The sequence below is a fragment of the Dinoponera quadriceps genome, unplaced genomic scaffold (genome assembly GCF_001313825.1).
Source record: "Dinoponera quadriceps isolate SergipeBrazil2010 unplaced genomic scaffold, ASM131382v1 scaffold188, whole genome shotgun sequence".
Taxonomy (NCBI): domain Eukaryota; kingdom Metazoa; phylum Arthropoda; class Insecta; order Hymenoptera; family Formicidae; genus Dinoponera; species Dinoponera quadriceps.
This window is the reverse complement of record NW_014554290.1, coordinates 68297-85863: the sequence shown is the minus strand read 5'-3', so window position 1 is coordinate 85863 and position 17567 is coordinate 68297. Positions and strand designations below refer to the sequence as shown.

General features: G+C 43.5%; 1 protein-coding gene and 1 pseudogene across 1 annotated transcript; both read left to right on the top strand.

The window, feature by feature from the left end:
- The first annotated feature begins 11738 nt into the window (after positions 1 to 11738).
- LOC106742076 lies at positions 11739 to 14064 on the top strand. The gene is made up of 5 exons (XM_014614701.1): positions 11739 to 11885; positions 12906 to 12987; positions 13117 to 13669; positions 13744 to 13990; positions 14053 to 14064. The coding sequence occupies exons 1-5, from the start codon at positions 11739 to 11741 to the stop codon at positions 14062 to 14064; spliced, it is 1041 nt and encodes a 346-aa protein (XP_014470187.1).
- Positions 14065 to 15133: 1069 nt separating this feature from the next.
- LOC106742073 lies at positions 15134 to 16146 on the top strand (annotated as a pseudogene).
- The last annotated feature ends 1421 nt before the right edge of the window (positions 16147 to 17567 follow it).

The following is a 17567-nucleotide window of genomic DNA, read 5'->3' as shown; positions in this document are numbered from 1 at the left end:
TCGCAATTCCATCGATGGCACGGGATCGAATTCGCCGTCAGCGAACTGTAGATTCAATCAACGAGTTTCGATCATCCAGCCCACAGCGGCCGCGTCCAAAGGATGCAGGGCACTGTCGCATTGTTCATTGAGGTTTTAATGCATTCGCGTGACAGAAATATGGACAGTGGCGCGGCCATGGTACAGTTGTTAGTTTTTCAGAGTTTGGAAAATGCATCGCGTATCGAAAGTAAAATGATTTTCCAATCGCGAGTTGCACGCCGACGATCGAACCAGGCCGCTAACAAACGATCCGTCGTTAAGGCCACCGTGTCCGACAGGTCCGTACGTTCTACGCGTTGCGACAAGTCGCAAATGTTAAAGAATTTTACCGGTCGTTCGAATCTCCAAATCAAAAATTAATTCTCTACGCAAACATTTATACGGCGAGTCGTCTCCAAACTTCGCTAAAGATAATGCACCGCGCGAGAATCGAGCTTACCGGGGAGTTTGAACTCGACTGACCATTTCGATCTCTCTAAGCAGGATCTTCTGACAACGACGATCGCAGAGTTGACAGTGGCTTCGTCGTACATCTAATTGAGATCTCCCGAATGAAAAGAAATTACCCATTCTTCGCGTCCACCGTAACGTCGAGCTCGATCCATGGGCACGACATGTTCAGGGGAAACAGCACGACGCTTCGTGCATCAAATGCGCGGTATCGCAAGTGCTCATAGTCCGTTCGTGCCAAGTGCGAATGTACTTTTGTTCAGTCGCATTCGGTCGGTCAGGTCGGTCAGTCAGGTTCGGTCGGATAACCGAGTAACACCAGTAGAGTTCGCACCGACGCGAACAACAGTCTACCGTACACAAAACCGCCTATCCAATATAGATCACTCCAACGCGTCGCGTCAAAATGTCTGACGATGCTGTATGGCACAAAACTTTTCTCTAGCTGGGGATGTCAGAGAGTCGATGAAACCAAGCGATATTTGCCTCTAATCGCCGACGGATGGTCGGCATCTTCGTTCATAATTTTTCGCGCAAACACGTGTTCGAAAATACAATTTATGCACATGTTACGTTGTGTGAGGTGGCGAAGTACGTGCCCACGTACGCGAGGGTCTATCGTCGGTTGACGAACGGTCGAGTCAGTGGCGGTGAATGGTGTCGAGTAGCGGTGAGTGGTGTCGTGATGGGTGTCGAATGGGGAGAGGAGGAAAATGGGAGAACTTCTAGTAGGAGGGATGAACGAAGAGATATGGAATGAGGGTTAAGGGAAGAAGGAGCGATAGAGGAGGTCATAGTTATTTCACATATTCATTTCATTCACCATCGTACGAAGTCGTCTGTTTCTCTCGAAAACGAGCCCACATACACTTACGCCCAATACAATGCAATAACGATTGCACGTGCTAGTTTATTCTTTTCACGAAATCTGGCACATGTTCGGCATCGGCGTTTGCCGCAGCTCCGTATTCCAAAAAGTACGCCAGTGCGGCCTGACCGCGCAAGCTAATGCCAAAAATGTCTCTCTCGCGCGTGCGTAGTTCTCTGACTGGCACATTGTAATACCGATAATACTTCGTCAAGGGTAGATGACGAGTCTCCACCATCTATTCTATCGCGATGGCATCGCACGTGTGTAAAACACGTCCTCCGTAGGAAGTATTCGCGATGAGAATGTTGCGTGGTATAAATGAAGACAATGGTGCCGCGATGACGTAGTGGCCTTTTCTACACAATTCGTTAATCGCAACGCAAATGGAATACAAAATTACTCGCCAGTCTTTTGATTTCGCTCGACGACCGAACCAAGCAGCCAAAAGACAATCGACCGTCAGTACGATAATGTTAGAAAGTATACATCGTGTGAACAAAGTGTGTTTCTCTTCGATTTCTTCATGTTAAAATATCCCCGTAAAATAATGCACCAGTGGTACAAATCTCCATACCTGAAAGAAATGTTCGACGGTGGAGTCTATTCTAAGCGGAAAATGCTTCGTCGCGATCTCGCAATAATTGCGACAGATCAGACGCAGATTATGCAGCATAAATATAGCGAGCCATTCCGATCTGTCGACGCAAAATCCTCTGACGCACAATCTTGGTTTCGTTCTTTCCTCGTCGGTGTGTAAGCAATCAGGATTGTCATCGAGTGGATAGTCTTCACCCAGATGTCTGAAGCATATTCTCCAATCTTTGTCTCCTCTGTAACATCAAACTCGATCCATTCGAACGACGTGTTCGAAACGGCAGGATGCGTGGTGCAGTTTTTTCCACACTGTGGTTCGACTCGCGCCATCACGCGATGGTACGTTTTTCGTTGGCGCTTGGTCGGTTTTCGAACACGGAATATTTGAACGCAGATGCGCGCACCAAATCGCTCGCGTTTGCTCGAACGGTATCGCCCTTTTCATCGGTCGCGTCGAAGAAAATTGTACGCCACTCACACACTTTCGGTTCATAAAGTTTCGTCGACTCGCAATCGTGCCGATACAACGACCTCACGTAAAATATCAATAGATCGCGTATCCAATCAGACGATCTGCCGTCGTCCCATCTACCTATCCAGAAAAGATCGGTCCGATAGTAAGCTCTGAAGTAAAGATTCGCGGAGCATTCGTTGAACTTGTACAACGGTGGATGTTCATTGATCGACCATGTGACACCTGCTGCGCAATCTTACACCTTCGTTTTCGTCATCAAATATCGTTCTATTTTTATCCACGGTGGACATCGTGGGATGAAATATATACTTTTGGCACATATTCTTTAATTCGTGCAATACAAAAGAAGAAAATTTGCTCGCTTCATGCGATGCGACTGTTTTAGGTACACTGATTGAAGGCTGGTTTTGTAGGGTTCGACGTACGCAAGCTCAGGTAGTGGGGAAAATTTCGCTGAAGTGGGAGGGCTCGACGAAATCTTGTCGGTCTGGGGGAGATTGCAAGTGGACGATAAGATTAATTTTCGTTGATCATGCACGAGCGAATACACTTCGATTTTATTGATGATAAAATAATACAAAAAAATACTTAAAAAATTTACGCACTTCGATCGGTCCCTGGCACGCATATCGATCGATGATTGATTTTTTGCGAGAAAGCCTTCAAATTGCACGTAAGCTATATAATTTATCAAATACGAGCAAATCGGAAGACCCACCCGCCTTTTCTCGCGTGACGGTTCTATCTGCGTATACGTTATTCTATCGCACAACGTAAAGAAACGCGCGCTGTTATCGGTTTGAAAGTGTTAGTAGACAAATTCATTCACACACTGCATTCACACATGTGCATGCTCAATACGCGACTCAATGAGAATACACGCGACGCGTGCGAACATACAACGGGTGTTAGCACAACGTTCAATTTTGATTTACCTGATAACGTGTACGTCTGAAAAGACGAAAGGCTAAAACGATCAGTTTTCCCTCTTCTTCCTTCTTTCTTCTCTCTTCTAAGTTGCGGCGAATTAATCAAAAAAGCCTTTATTCCCTCTATTCGTCGATCGGCCTCAGCGCCAGAGCTCTGTCGGTTGGAATAAGACGAATAACTCCCGACGCACAAATAAAAAGTAAAAAAGGAGTCTACGTCGGTGGGTAGAAACATACTCCTTCTTAGCTAGGAGGTCGGAGGTTCGGGTACGCCTCGTTCAGGTCCTTTCGTACGTCCTGAGTACGCTAATACCAAATGTCAAACGCAACTGTTCAATACCCCTTCTTCGTAAAAGTGATAGTGCATGAACAGTAACTGAACCACAGGCACTGGCACGCGAGACCAGTCCTCCCAGTGTGGAGCGAGCCCGAGAGCCCCCACCCGACCCACAGTGATCAAAACGCCTAAGGTCGATGGAAATTCCATCGCCGTACCGACCTCTCTCATTAATTGAAAAGAACGCGATCATCGAGCGATCTCGTCATTTCGGGTCGCGGCAAAGCGATTCGATCTCCAAGCCCGCTTTAGACGCGCGGGGCAATATCCGTTTTATTCAAAAGAGACAAAAAAAGCTATTTTATTTCACGAGCGAATTCCGCAGATCAAAAAAGTGGAAGTTTTCATGAAATGACAAAGAACGAATTCTCGACGTTTCGTCCAACGCGCAGTGCATGGATTACGTAGATCGTGAACGGAAGGCAAAATTGCTCCGTAGAGCACGTTGTGTCACTCCGGCCTTTGTCGTTCTGATATCGAGTGATCGGTGAATGCATTCGCAGCGTGAGAGAAACTTCGAAATTTCGTTCATTCGGCGATATCGCGCGACCATCGAGAAGGATAGCCGGTGATATCGCGATTTCTGAATTATAATAAAATAACGGGGAGAAGTTGTGAATAAAAATTGAAATTTCACTCGCGTTGATCTCTTGGAAATGCCGCACCCTCCCTACGACGAAGACGAGCCGATGGCGTTTGCGACCGAGTTCTTCCTCGCGAACGAAATCGCAGTTAGTTCATCTCGATCCCTGCCGATGGTAGGATTCGTCGCGCCATCGAGACCCGGTCGAGTGTACTTCCGACGCAACGAATCCGACTGCGTCTTGCAACGTTCTCGACGATCCAGAAATCGTGTGCATGAGAACGTGAACATTCGCGGATTCGCGCACGCGACGCGAGAACTTGCAAATGTCAGGTTTGCGCGAAAATCTCACGTGCGAGAGACCCGACTCTCGTCAATGAATCGTTCGAACCACGCTCGGAAGGACCGTTTTCCCTGACTGATTTGAGATTGAGAAACGTTATAGAATAAAATTTCGTATACCGTCATATTGGTTGCCATCGTACTTAACACTCGCTGTCTTTGTAGGATCTCTAACAGACAGACAGTTCGGATTCTCCGTCTCACCGGCCTCGGCATTTCGTCGCGCAGAATCACCGCGCTCGAATATACGGTGCACCAGCTTCGCCGCGTCCAATCGAGACGGACATTGTTACCTAGCCCACCGCAACGATAGTCGCCGATCGGCGCCTCGCGTCAGGAGCGACGCTGAGCGATTTGACGACATCGATCGAATTATTAACCGCTGTTGCGGACGCGGGTTATGCTGCTCCTCAAGCGTTAGGCTTTACAGGATGACTGGCGAGCGCCAACAGCGCCCGAACGTCCTTTTATGCAAACGTCTGAGACTATCCGTTATTATTGAATCTCCCAATCCCATACCCTGGGGCTCGATCGCCTAGAAGACAGTACATCACGGCTCTTGTCCTTCATAGGATTGTCCCAAAATTGGGTCCAGGAAGCGGGTACGTCTTACCGCTCCATGAGCTCTCTTCTCGAAAGATCGACTCAGGAAATGGCCCCCTTCTGTCACTGCTGCAACCACTCCCACGGCGTGGAACGGTAACCGTACTTGCAACGATCGTTCGCGTGAACTCTCGAGGCACGAAAAAGGTTGAGCCGATTCGATCTTCGTCGTTTAGCTCGTCGTTGGATTCTACGGTCTGAAACCACCAGTGAATAAAGCGCGAGTAGGTAAAAAAACAACCGACGGTATGAAACGAATTCGCGAATGAGGAAAAATGAAAAGAAAAAAATTACTTTCGCGAGAAAAAAACTTCGTAGTCGCAAAAACTTGAAATGGATGATCTTATAATACGGTGAAGCGAAATTTAAACGGTATGATGGCGAAAACCTACGATCGTATCATTGCGTCGCAGACACACCGGAGTGACACACCGAGAATAAGTTTCTTGGCTGGAAGAGCACAAACGACGAAGAGAATACGACCTAAAGTTTTCCAGTCATATCATGGTGGAAATCGCCAATGGCGAGAAACGAAACGAAGAAATCAACAATTCGCGTGATGAAGTCGTTGCGATACGAACCTTTTTTTTTAATGCTGAAAGTTACTCTCTTCTCTCGATCGAAATCCGAACTATGAATCTCGTCGCGAATCCCTCTCCCTTTTATATTCGCCGATCTCGACTCACAGGCTATTCTCGTTTCTGTTCGTACGCACCGCACACACTGTCATACCGATTTCCTTGAAAAATGTGGCGTGATCTTATTTGTGAGGGGAGGGAACGTTTCAGACCCGTGCAACAACAGTTTCGAACGTTGCGGTCGGATGTGCGCGGCGGTTATCGCCGAATTTCCACTCCGTGCGAACGTTCCACTGGCGAGCGACGAACGCGTACGGTTTCCAAAACACCTACTTTCGCAACCATGACGTAGCGCATGCGATCGGGTGGTGTGACGATTTCGCAATCGACGATGATGTTCCTCTTCCTTCTTCTCGTCGTTTTTACGCAAAGACACATGTTCCATGGTAGTTCGTTCGGACGAAGCTTCGTACAGTTCGTCGCATATCATACTTTCGATCACCGCGAATAGCGCTAACGTGAGAAAGACACGATCGCTCAGATGTGAAATCGGATCTACCCTGGCGGGCGTTATTATTTAATCGTTCATCACCACTGGCACCATTCTGATCGATTTCCGAACGAAGCATGCTTCTCTCCAGCGTACCTTCGTTACAATAAACATACAATTTTTGCTGCCCGACGTCGAGAGCCGCGCCGAAAACATCGTCGATGGGTCTGGACGCAATATGATGCATACTGATGATGTCGTAAAAGTACGTAAGTATAAGTATAAGAAATACATCGCTGCGCATTCCAATAACGTATTACTTTCCGCGAGATCGCGCGAAAATTTTTGTCGATTCGTTAGGATTTCTCGAGTTGCTTCTTTGACGAACGACGCTCTCTTCCAAATTTCAGCGTCGTCTTCGTCACGAGGCAAGAATCTAGCGACTCGTATAGTTTCCTTGATCAATCCTCCCAACGGCGGACGACGCGTTTTCAGACGACGCGGTCGGCGCAACAAAACGGCCGTCGTAGAAATTGGAAAACGCGTTTCGCCCGACGCCGCGATGGCTTTATCGCTCTTCGTCGTCGTTTTGTTCAAAGGGGAAGTTCGTTTCTCAGAGGTAAAGATAATTCGCGTACTCGGACAAGAGACCGTAGAATTTTTCTTTTCGCAATGGTCTGAACGCGGATCGTTCGGTCTCGCGTGATTTATAAATATGGCGCAACGCGTACGTTCTGCGCGAGATTAAATGTGAATTGATCGCTCGGAAAAAGTCGAGCGGTTTGCCACAATATGGTGATACGGCAATGGCATCGCGGTAAGATCGTAAGAACAAATATCTGTCTGATTCAATAACGCTGGAGTGCAGTGGTTTCAGTACGACGAAGTTTCCGAACAACGAAACAATGTTCGCCAATACTTTTGGATCTTTTCGAGACCACGTTTCGGTGCGCAACAGTACGTTTCCATCTCGTTTCAGGATGCTCATTGCTATATTCGAGATATCAACTATCTTCCAGTTCGCGACATCGATCATTACGAAGGATATTTTCGGTAGAGATTTTTTGCAGGACTGAAATTATTTCCTGCCGAAAAAGAAAATTGGATGATCGCTGACGAATCCACGATGATACTGCTCGTCGTATCCTCACCGTATCCTCGCGCTGTGCACGATCTGCGCATGTAGATGTAATCCGTGAGAATCAAACAGTGAGATCGATCGGAAGTCACGACGGCGAAGTCCAGCCTAGCTATGTTCTGAAGCAATCCGCCCACTTTCAAATCGCGAGTCAGCGCGGCGTCTATCTCGGCGATTTATACGTTCGTACGATCAGGAACATCCGTGATTCTTTCGACTCGAAGGTACATGCGAATTTGATCAATCATCTCGTGAACGTTCGTATTCGACGAAACGCTCCTCGCNGGGGGGGGGGGGGGGGGGAGACGTTGTTGTCTTCTTTTCCAATGGTGGTGACGGAGGCGGATACATCGGCCCACCAATATTTGTCGTATGAAACAGTCGCGTCCATACGCGGTAGCAGACATTCCCTTCGGCACCAAAAAAGTGGATCGACGATGCCAGCAGTGGTGGAAATGAAAGCATTCGCGCCATCGTTCATATTAATGACTTTGAATCTTTTTCGAGCGTAACATGGTCTTTCTCGTGCTCATTCAGACGTAGGTATAAATGCATTTCGACAAACAAATTTTTAAAGTAGATTGCCATGATTGCCAACGATTGTATGGTCGTTTCGTTGAACGATATCGTCGAAATAATAGCTCTCACGGTTGTATTTGTAACGAACAAATAGACCTTTTTCCGTAGACGCATTTCCAAAATTTATTCACTTCCATTCGCCGAAGCTAGGAGCGCCATCAATCAAGTAGGTTTATTTGACAAAAACTTCTTGAAACTCGGTGGTTCTCTTCTGCTGGAAAGTCTGGGCACCGTTCAAAGCAATATTCGGGATATGGCCAGAGCGCAAACTTTTAGATTGTCGCGCGTCGTAGCGGATAACATTCCTCCGTTCCATATTCGTTTGTATCATCGATTACACTCGAACGGCGGTCATTGCGATCATCGTCCACGCTTCGTGTGAAACGGTAATACGTACGACGATGTCGTCGACGACGACGACGGCAGGGACGGCGGAAACGCTTGGATAAATTTGCGATGAAGAAACAAACGTTCGCTTCTTTTGAATTCGTGGTGCTTGAGAAACGATGGCAAAGTGGATGATTCTACGATGTTCGATAAAGATGACGAAGCTCCAGACGTCGACGATATACTGATCGCCGATGACGGCTGTGGTATCGTCGACACTTCTCGACGGATTGCCGACGAAAACAACAACGAGGATGCTGATGATGACGAAAAAGATCGTGGCGGCAATGATAGAACGTAAGTGCTGAACGAGGACAAAAGACTCAACAAATGCTTGATTCGAGATTTGCCAGTCGCGATGCGCAAAAACGAAGATCGTTGGTTGGTGGCTACAATCTCTCGTTTCAACAAACGCACTTTGGTCGCGCGCATCAAATCGTATCGTGAAGCCGCGGTGCTATCGTACACTTTCGACAAATTGGACGCGTGCCAACTCACGCTGGATTGGCTGCAACGAACTGTTACCAAGTGTGATCTCGAGACACAGAACAGACGGCTGGAAATGGGGCGCACGTATGCGAAAAAATGTAATCGTATCAATACGTACACGAACGTTATTACAATTTCCTAGTGGAGCGAAACAAAAGCAAATATTCCGTCTTGCCGATGTACGTGCGAGTGTTGAATCATCTGGTCAATTATTCGCCGACCGTGACGCTGGCGCAGTTTCACTATTACGTTTATCAAAACAGTTGTTCGTTCAATGAAGTGTGCAAATTTTTTTTCGCGCGTGCGGCGACAACGAGTTGTTAGTAGAGCAGAAAAGCCGGTTCTAGCACAGTTGTCGCTGTTTTACCGACCGAGTAAGACCCTGCAAAGGCCGGTTGGAGATGTTGGCGCTGTTTTACCAACCGAATAGGACCCTGCAGCGGTCGGTACCCTCCTCCGACAGTCGGTATACTCTTGTCCTCGCGAAGGTCCGCACCCCTCCACCCACTCTCCCTCCGATCGCGACGACCCGTGGTAGTCGCCCGCGAAGGTCCGCACCCACCTTCCCCCGCAGCGGTCCGATCGGTACCCCCTCCAGCGGCCCGTTCGCGACGACCCAAGTTTACCCACCACCCAGCGCACTCGCCCCTATAACGCGTTCACTTACATCTAAAAGGGGGAATACAGGGAAAAAGTAAGGAGGAAGATATTAAGTTAAGAAATTGTTTACGATCAAAAAAATAGTTTATTATTATGAGTCCTGACGTACACACCAGAGGTCAATCACTCTTGATGGACCTTGGGATTCATAGCCTGATAAAAACGCAAGTCAGTAACCTAGGTAAAACGAATTGATACTACGTAATTCCTAGAAACATGATGCATCCAGATACCAAATACATCACAGAAACAACTTAATCACCAAGATAACACGACGGAAATTAAAGCTATTATCTTAGTTCTTTGTATCAGAAATCACCTCCCCTATTTTTTTTTATCAACTTCCTCTTTATATCAAAACCCCTTTTTATAATAACACCTCTCCTCTGACGAAGTCGAATAGGGCCCTGCAGCGGTCGGTACCCGCCTATCGCATTAATTTACATCTAAAAAGAGGAATATGAGGAAAAGGTAATAGGGAGGATATTAAGTTAAAAAATCTTTTACGATCTAAAATAGTTTATTATTATTTATCAAGAGCATAATGTACAATGTCTTTCAAGGCGCACGCCAATAGCTTGCAGTCGACAAAAGACTCGCTGTCGAAATTACCATCGCGTATTACTTTAGCGGCGTAACACCAGTCAGTAGTTTTTAACTCATACCATACGCCAATAATATCATTTTGTTGCAAAATGCTTACAAATTTTTGGAACTTTGTATTAACAAGATGCGTATTTTCGTATAACCATGAGTACATATGATCCAATACACTGCTCAAAATTGAATACGGTATTCAATGTTTCTGGTTTTAAATACATTGACTTGTTGAACAATATAAGCTTTATAATGGTATCACCATGCATCATACAACATTCCACCGCCAAATCTCGAATCCATAATGGTGAAGAATGAGATGACGCCACATGTCGCTCGATGTGTGCACGTCTATGTATAATTTCCTTCCAGATTTCATTTGGTAATATCAAATGATTGCAGCGATTATCACCAAGAACAATTTCCACGTAGAATGCAAGTCCTACACTAAATCCAATTTCTAAGTATTTATATGACGTAGTTGTTAACATGTATCTCCTCCCTAAGATACAAGCAGGAATACGTGGTTTTTCAGTAGAAATGCTGTAAAAAAAATATATGAGAAGTTTTTGTTAAATATTCAAATCTCGGAAAGAGAGATTATATTGCATATACGAGGGCAGTCCGATAAGTACTTAGCCTACAAAAGAAAAACGAAAATTTTGGAAAAGTGGTGATTTATTTCTCAACATAGTCTTCTTTTAGCTCTNACTACCTTCGAGTCTTGTCGTCACGAAGCAACTGATGGAATGCATGAGCTTCTCGAAAAATATATAGAGAGTTTCCCACCAAGTTTATTTTCCCTCCCCTTTTTATTCTTCGCGGATGTCAACCTTTGCAACGCACATACCGATAGATTTTTCTAGAAAATTTAATAATAAATCTCTAACACGGCGTCGTAGCCGATCAAGTAAGCACTCACACATTACTGAGATAGCACCAATCATCATAGCGTAGAAGACAAAAAAATGATGTGCGGTATAAGGACACACGATATTTATACTTATTTGAAAGAATCACTTTTTAAAAGTTATTATTTTTTCGACAACGCTACATGTTGCGTACGCGTTAAGCGCTAATGGATTCATTATCAGAGGATGTTAGATATGCATAGGTTTGTTACAAAGAATGCTGATAAAACCTTTTATCGAAACTGTTTTCGAAAACCTTCAAGCGCTGATGGATTCATTATCAGAGAATGTAAGATATGCATAGGTTTGTTACGAAGAATGCTGATAAAACCTTTTATCGAAACTGTTGTCGAAAACCTTCGCTAAACGCTTATGGAGATACTTGGATTTGTCATCAGAGCACATTGTGAACTTTTTCCCAGATGGGTCGGCGATATCTTCAGAGTCTATCACTTCCCCTATTTTTTTCACCTTAAAAGAGGAAATATAAGGCAGTAACGTACAGTCAGTTTGTACCAGTCAATGTCGGTATATTAAAAAGCGAAAGATCATAGTAGGTTGTTCAAGCGAAGGCACTGCACAGTGATCAGTAAAAAAAGAGTTAAATAATGAGAAAAGTTGTGTGAGAAGTGTTTTAGAAGATTTTAGAAGATTTTATAAGTTTTTTCAGAAGATTCTAAAAAATGGAAGTGGACAATGATGTTGAAGTGGACAAGGATTTTGAAACAATAATGGATTCATCCGATTCATCCGATGATAACCAAATTCTTACAGACGATAGTGATGTTCTCAGTGACTGTAGCGATGACTTTATGGAAAAGGAGGTTAAAGTGATGTGTAATGCGGAAATCAATGCGCTGAGGACAAACAAAAATGTGTTGCATCTATTTTTTCTACTCTACAGGAGGCAATGCAGCGTTTTGTGCTTCATGTATATTGCGAGTGACAAACTTATTCACACACATATACGGCGTTCAAAAGCATCTGATTGAAAGACACGATGCGATAGACGGAAGATTTTGTGTGAATTGCAATAGACCACTCTTTCAAATACTTCCGTGCAATTTGTGTCCTGTATGCATACGTTAGTAACAAACGTGCGACAGTGAACATTTTTAAAGAACTATACGGATAAGATAGAAGACTATGAAATTTATTGATGACTATTTGCTTTAATCGGCTATAAAAACCTGAAAGATAATTTTGACAGTGTTTAATGAAAAAAAAATGGAAGAACTCGCGCGAACTGAACGTGAACTGTGGGATTNATAGACGGAAGATTTTGTGCGAATTGCAATGGACCACTCTTTCAAATACTTCCGTGCAATTTGTGTCCTGTATGCATACGCTAGTAACAAACGTGTGACAGTGAACATATCTAAAGAACTATACGGATAAGAAGGAAGACTATGAAATTTATTGATGACTATTTGCTTTAATCGTCTATAAAAACCTGAAAGATAATTTTGAGAGTTGTCAGTGTTTAATGAAAAAAAAATGGAAAACTCGCGCGAACTGAACGTGTACTGTGGGACCAATCCACTCGATTGAGTTCGCGAGACGAGTACAACGTGTGGGAGGAACGGTGTGATGAATGCCTCGAGTCGTTGGAAGGACATAGTCGAGCGAAACGACCGAGATTATCGATCGGTGTTCAACAATCGTTAATTGCTCGAATTATGCGACTCGAAGGACTAAAACATTTATTGCGTACGCGTTTTGTACATACTGGCGCCGAACATTCAAACGCAGGACTCTTGTGGCGTGAAATAGACACTGCTTTCAATAGCCGCGTATTAACTGGTGCGGTTATAAATGTAAATTTTATCGAACCTCTTCGATTTCTCCAGAGTGCGAAGGACATAGTGCTTGAACATGTACGAAACGCTAGGGAGAGACACGCAAGTGTGAAAGTGAACACTGCATTTAACGGTGAGTTTGTCACGGGTGATAAACGCGCAAACAAAAGTATTATCACAAAAAACTTTGAACTCTTTCGCGCATCCGATCTCGAAGAGTGGTATTAGCGACGTGTTATCGAGCCCACTTTGGCATCTTTAGAAGAATTTCAGGAACGTGATAGCGGATGGGCATTGTCGCGAATACTCAACCTAACAATCAATGTGAACAAGTACAATCCGATGCGTGCGGGATGCCACATTGAGTTACCGCGCGAGATACAGATCAAGAAAGCGGTAATCAACGTTAAATTTAGAGACAATGCGTGTTTCGCGTGGGCAATGGTTGCGGCTCTGTATCCAGCCGATAGAGACGCAAATAGTGCATTCTTGTACCCACACTATACAACAGTGCTCAATTTACAGAACATTGAGTTTCCATTGTGTGTAAATCAAATAACAAACTTCGAACAACAAAACAATATATCCATCAACGTGTACAGTGCCAAAAAGAAGAAAACAGAAAAAGGAAAAACGACACATGTGATCCTTTCGATACGTCTCACTGACCGCAAGATGGACAGACATGTCAACTTGTTGTACTTGCCAGATCCAGGAAATGATAATGTTGGACACTTTGTATGGATAAAAAACTTGTCCCGACTTGTGAGCTCGCAACTAAGCAAACATGATCATAAGAAGTATATCTGCAGCCGGTACGTATAAATTTGTAAAAAAAATATTATAAATATATTTTGAAATGAATATTAATTAAAATGTTTTTTTGCAGATGCTTGCACTATTTTAGTTCGAGTGAAAGGTTGCAGGTCCATACTATAGATTGTGGAGAAATGAACGACTGCGCCATCCTGCTGCCTAGCGAGGACGACAAATGGCTCAGTTTTTGCAACTACAACAGGAAAGAGCGTCTACCGTTTGTCGTGTACGCCGATCTGAAGTGCATCTTACAGAAGACTACGAGCGAGGAGGAGGAGGATGGAGAGGATCGCAAATCTCACGCGTATCAGCATTATAGGGTAGTCAGCATAGCGTATTATTTACATTGCTCGTATGATGAGTCATTATCGTATTTTCGAAGCCGTCGCGATAGTAATTGCGTCTCACGGTTCGTCGAGCAACTCGAAGAGGTAGCGCACCGCGTAAAATTAGTCTTATCAACAAATGTCTCCATGGAAACTTTATCAAACGAACATTTGGAAACATTTAATAGCGCAACGCACTGTCACGTGTGCGAGAAAGAGGATACACGCGTACGCGTACGCTATCATTGCCATCTCATCGGACGGTAGAGAGGTCCCACGCATTCAAAGTGCAATTTAAATTATAAACATTCATATTACATTCCAATGGTTTTTCATAATTTATCCGGCTATGATTCACATTTTATTATCATGGAAATAGCAAATTCATTTGAAGGCTTGATCAATGTGCTGCCGATATCAAAAGAAAAATATATATCATTTACGAAGCACGTCCAAGATACAGCCAAAAAATCTGATTCACGAAATTGCATATAGTTACGATTCATCGATTCATACAAATTTCTAAATACCAGTCTCAAAAAATTAGCATCTTTTCTCGACAAAGAAAAATAAAAAATTTTATAGTCCACATTTTCAAATCTATCCGATTTTGATTTATTGACGCGAAAGGGTGTTTTTCCATATGAATACCTTGATTGCGTGGACAAGCTGCAGGACCCGTGTTTACCACCACGAGAATCGTTTTATAGTTCGTTGACGGGTAATACGGTATCAGAGAGCGATTACGCGCACGCTGCGAACGTCTGGCAACGATTCTCTATTCAAACCTTGAATGAATACAGCGATTTATATCTGAAGACTGATGTCTTATTATTAGCCGATACTTTTGAAAATTTCCGGGATAGTTGCATCAAAAGTTACGGATTAGATCCTGCACATTATTATACTTTACCGGGTTTCACTTGGGATGCTATGTTAAAACATACCTGCATAAATTTTGAATTGCTTACTGATATCGATATGGTCATGTTAATCGAACNTTTTGAAAATTTCCGGGATAGTTGCATCAAAAGTTACGGATTAGATTCTGCACATTATTATACTTTACCGGGTTTCACTTGGGATGCTATGTTAAAACATACCGGCATAAATTTTGAATTGCTCATTGATATCGATATGGTCATGTTCATCGAACGTGGTATACGCGGCGGTCTCAGTCGATGTTCCGGTAGATACGCATAGGCCAGTAACAAGTACATGCAGTCTTACGATTCATCGAAACCATCGTCGTACTTGATGTACTTTGACGTAAACAATCTGTACGGTTGGGCAATGTGTCAACCGCTGCCTTACGCCGAATTTCGGGGTCACAGATGTTTCAACATTTGTTACATTTTCAAATCGCTGTCGATTCACCCATAGGTTATATTCTCGAGATCGACCTAGAATATCCGCAACATTTGCACGACGCTCACGCTGACCTACCGTTTTGTCCAACGCGCACCAAACTACCCGGTAAAATACAGGATAAGTTATTGGCAACATTATACGATAAGCAGCGTTATGTTATTCATTATCGCAACCTGCAGCAGTGCACGCGTCACGGTCTTCGCATTACAAAGATACACCGTATATTCCAATTCGCTCAATCTCCGTGGCTCCGCGATTACATTGGACTAAATACACAGTTTAGAACGCAAGCTACGAATAATTTCGAGAAAAATTTGTATAAATTGATGAACAATGCTGTATTTGGAAAAACGATGGAAAATGTACGCAATCATGTAGATGTTAAACTGTTGACAAAATGGGATGGACGACACGGTGCTGATGCAATGATCGCGAAACCAAATTTTCATAGCCAAAGCATTTTCACAGAAAACTTCATTGCCGTCGAATTACGAAAACTCGAAATGAAATTCAACAAGCCGATATATGTGGAAATGTGCATCTTCGACATATCAAAGGTTTGCTTGTATGAATTTTACCACGAGTACATGTCTCCTTCATATCGCGAAAAATGTAAAATTATACACACCGACACCGACAGTCTAATTTACCACATAGAATGCGAAGACATTTATGAGCACATGAAACGCGATATTCATAAATTCGATACGAGTGATTATCTCGCTGACAACGCGTACGATATACCGCTTGTAAATAAGAAGGTTCCGGGCCTTATGTAAGATGAAAATAACGGAACTGTAATGACAGAATTCGTCGGACTTAGAGTGAAGATATACGCACTGAGAGTACACGGGAAAAAGGACACGAAATAGGCCAAAGGCGACAAATGTAGCGTCATAGCGCGAACGATAACCTTTAACGACTATACACAATGTTTGAGAGATGAAGTCGAAAAATGTCGTCAACAATCGTATATAAGATCGAAATTACACAAAGTTTACACAGTGTCTGAAACAAAAATCGCTCTAAGTCCATACGATGACAAGCGGTATATCATACCCAACTGGATCGACACGTTTCCATGGAGGCATTATAATATACCGCTATAGTTATTCATACATTTTTTTATATGTAGTACTCATTTGGAATAATAAAGAAAATATTACTCATACATGTTTGTAGAATAAGACATATATATATTGTTGGTGAGCCGATCTTTGACGATCGCATCGTCAAGATTGAATCTCACACGTACAACTCATACGCCAAAAAACGTTAGGATATAGCGATGAGATAAGAATACCCATACAACAGCAGGATTTATACACATTGCCATGAGAGAGTTATCTTTATGTTGAGGAAAAAATAATTGCACAAGCGACAGCCGAAAATGTGGCTGTAACATTGAGAAATAATTGCGTCGCATTCATGTTTGATGAGATTTGTTATGAACTGGATGGTGTGGAGATTGATCGTAACAGAAACGTTGGAATAACCTGCACGCTCAAGAATTATGTATCGTTATCTTCTGACAAAATTGTTGGCATGAAAAATGCTTCGTGGGATACGATCAACGTTCATTCGGCAGATGGATACTTCAACTTTTGCGTACCGCTCAGCATGTTGCTAGGATTTTGTGAAGACTATAGGCGTATAGTGATTAATGCGCGCCACGAATTGATTATCATATGATCGCACAGTGACAACAACTGTCTACATGGATCATCGGCGTTGGAGCCTAAGGTGGAGTTATTCAAGATGTAATGGAGAATGCCTCACGTACTCTTGAACGATATCAATAAGCTCTCCTTATTGAGAACCTTGGAGAACGGCCAATACCTGAGCATGAGTTTCCGCTCGTGGCACCTGTATGAATTTCCTCTGCTACAAAACACGACCAAACACGTGTGGCCTGTCAAAACTGTCACTAATTTGGAAAAACCACGATATTTTATTTTTGCACTACAGACTGGTCGGAAGAATGTCATGGCGGAAAATATAACTCAATTCGACAACAGCAATTTGATCAACGCAAAACTCTATCTAAATTCAGAGTGTTATCCGTACGATGATATGAATTTGGACTTTGCAAAGAGAAGATACGCTATACTTTACGATATGTATAAACGTTTTCGTACATCGTACTATGGATGCAGCAGTGATGATGTATGGTTAACAACTGATGATTTTCTGCGGCGAG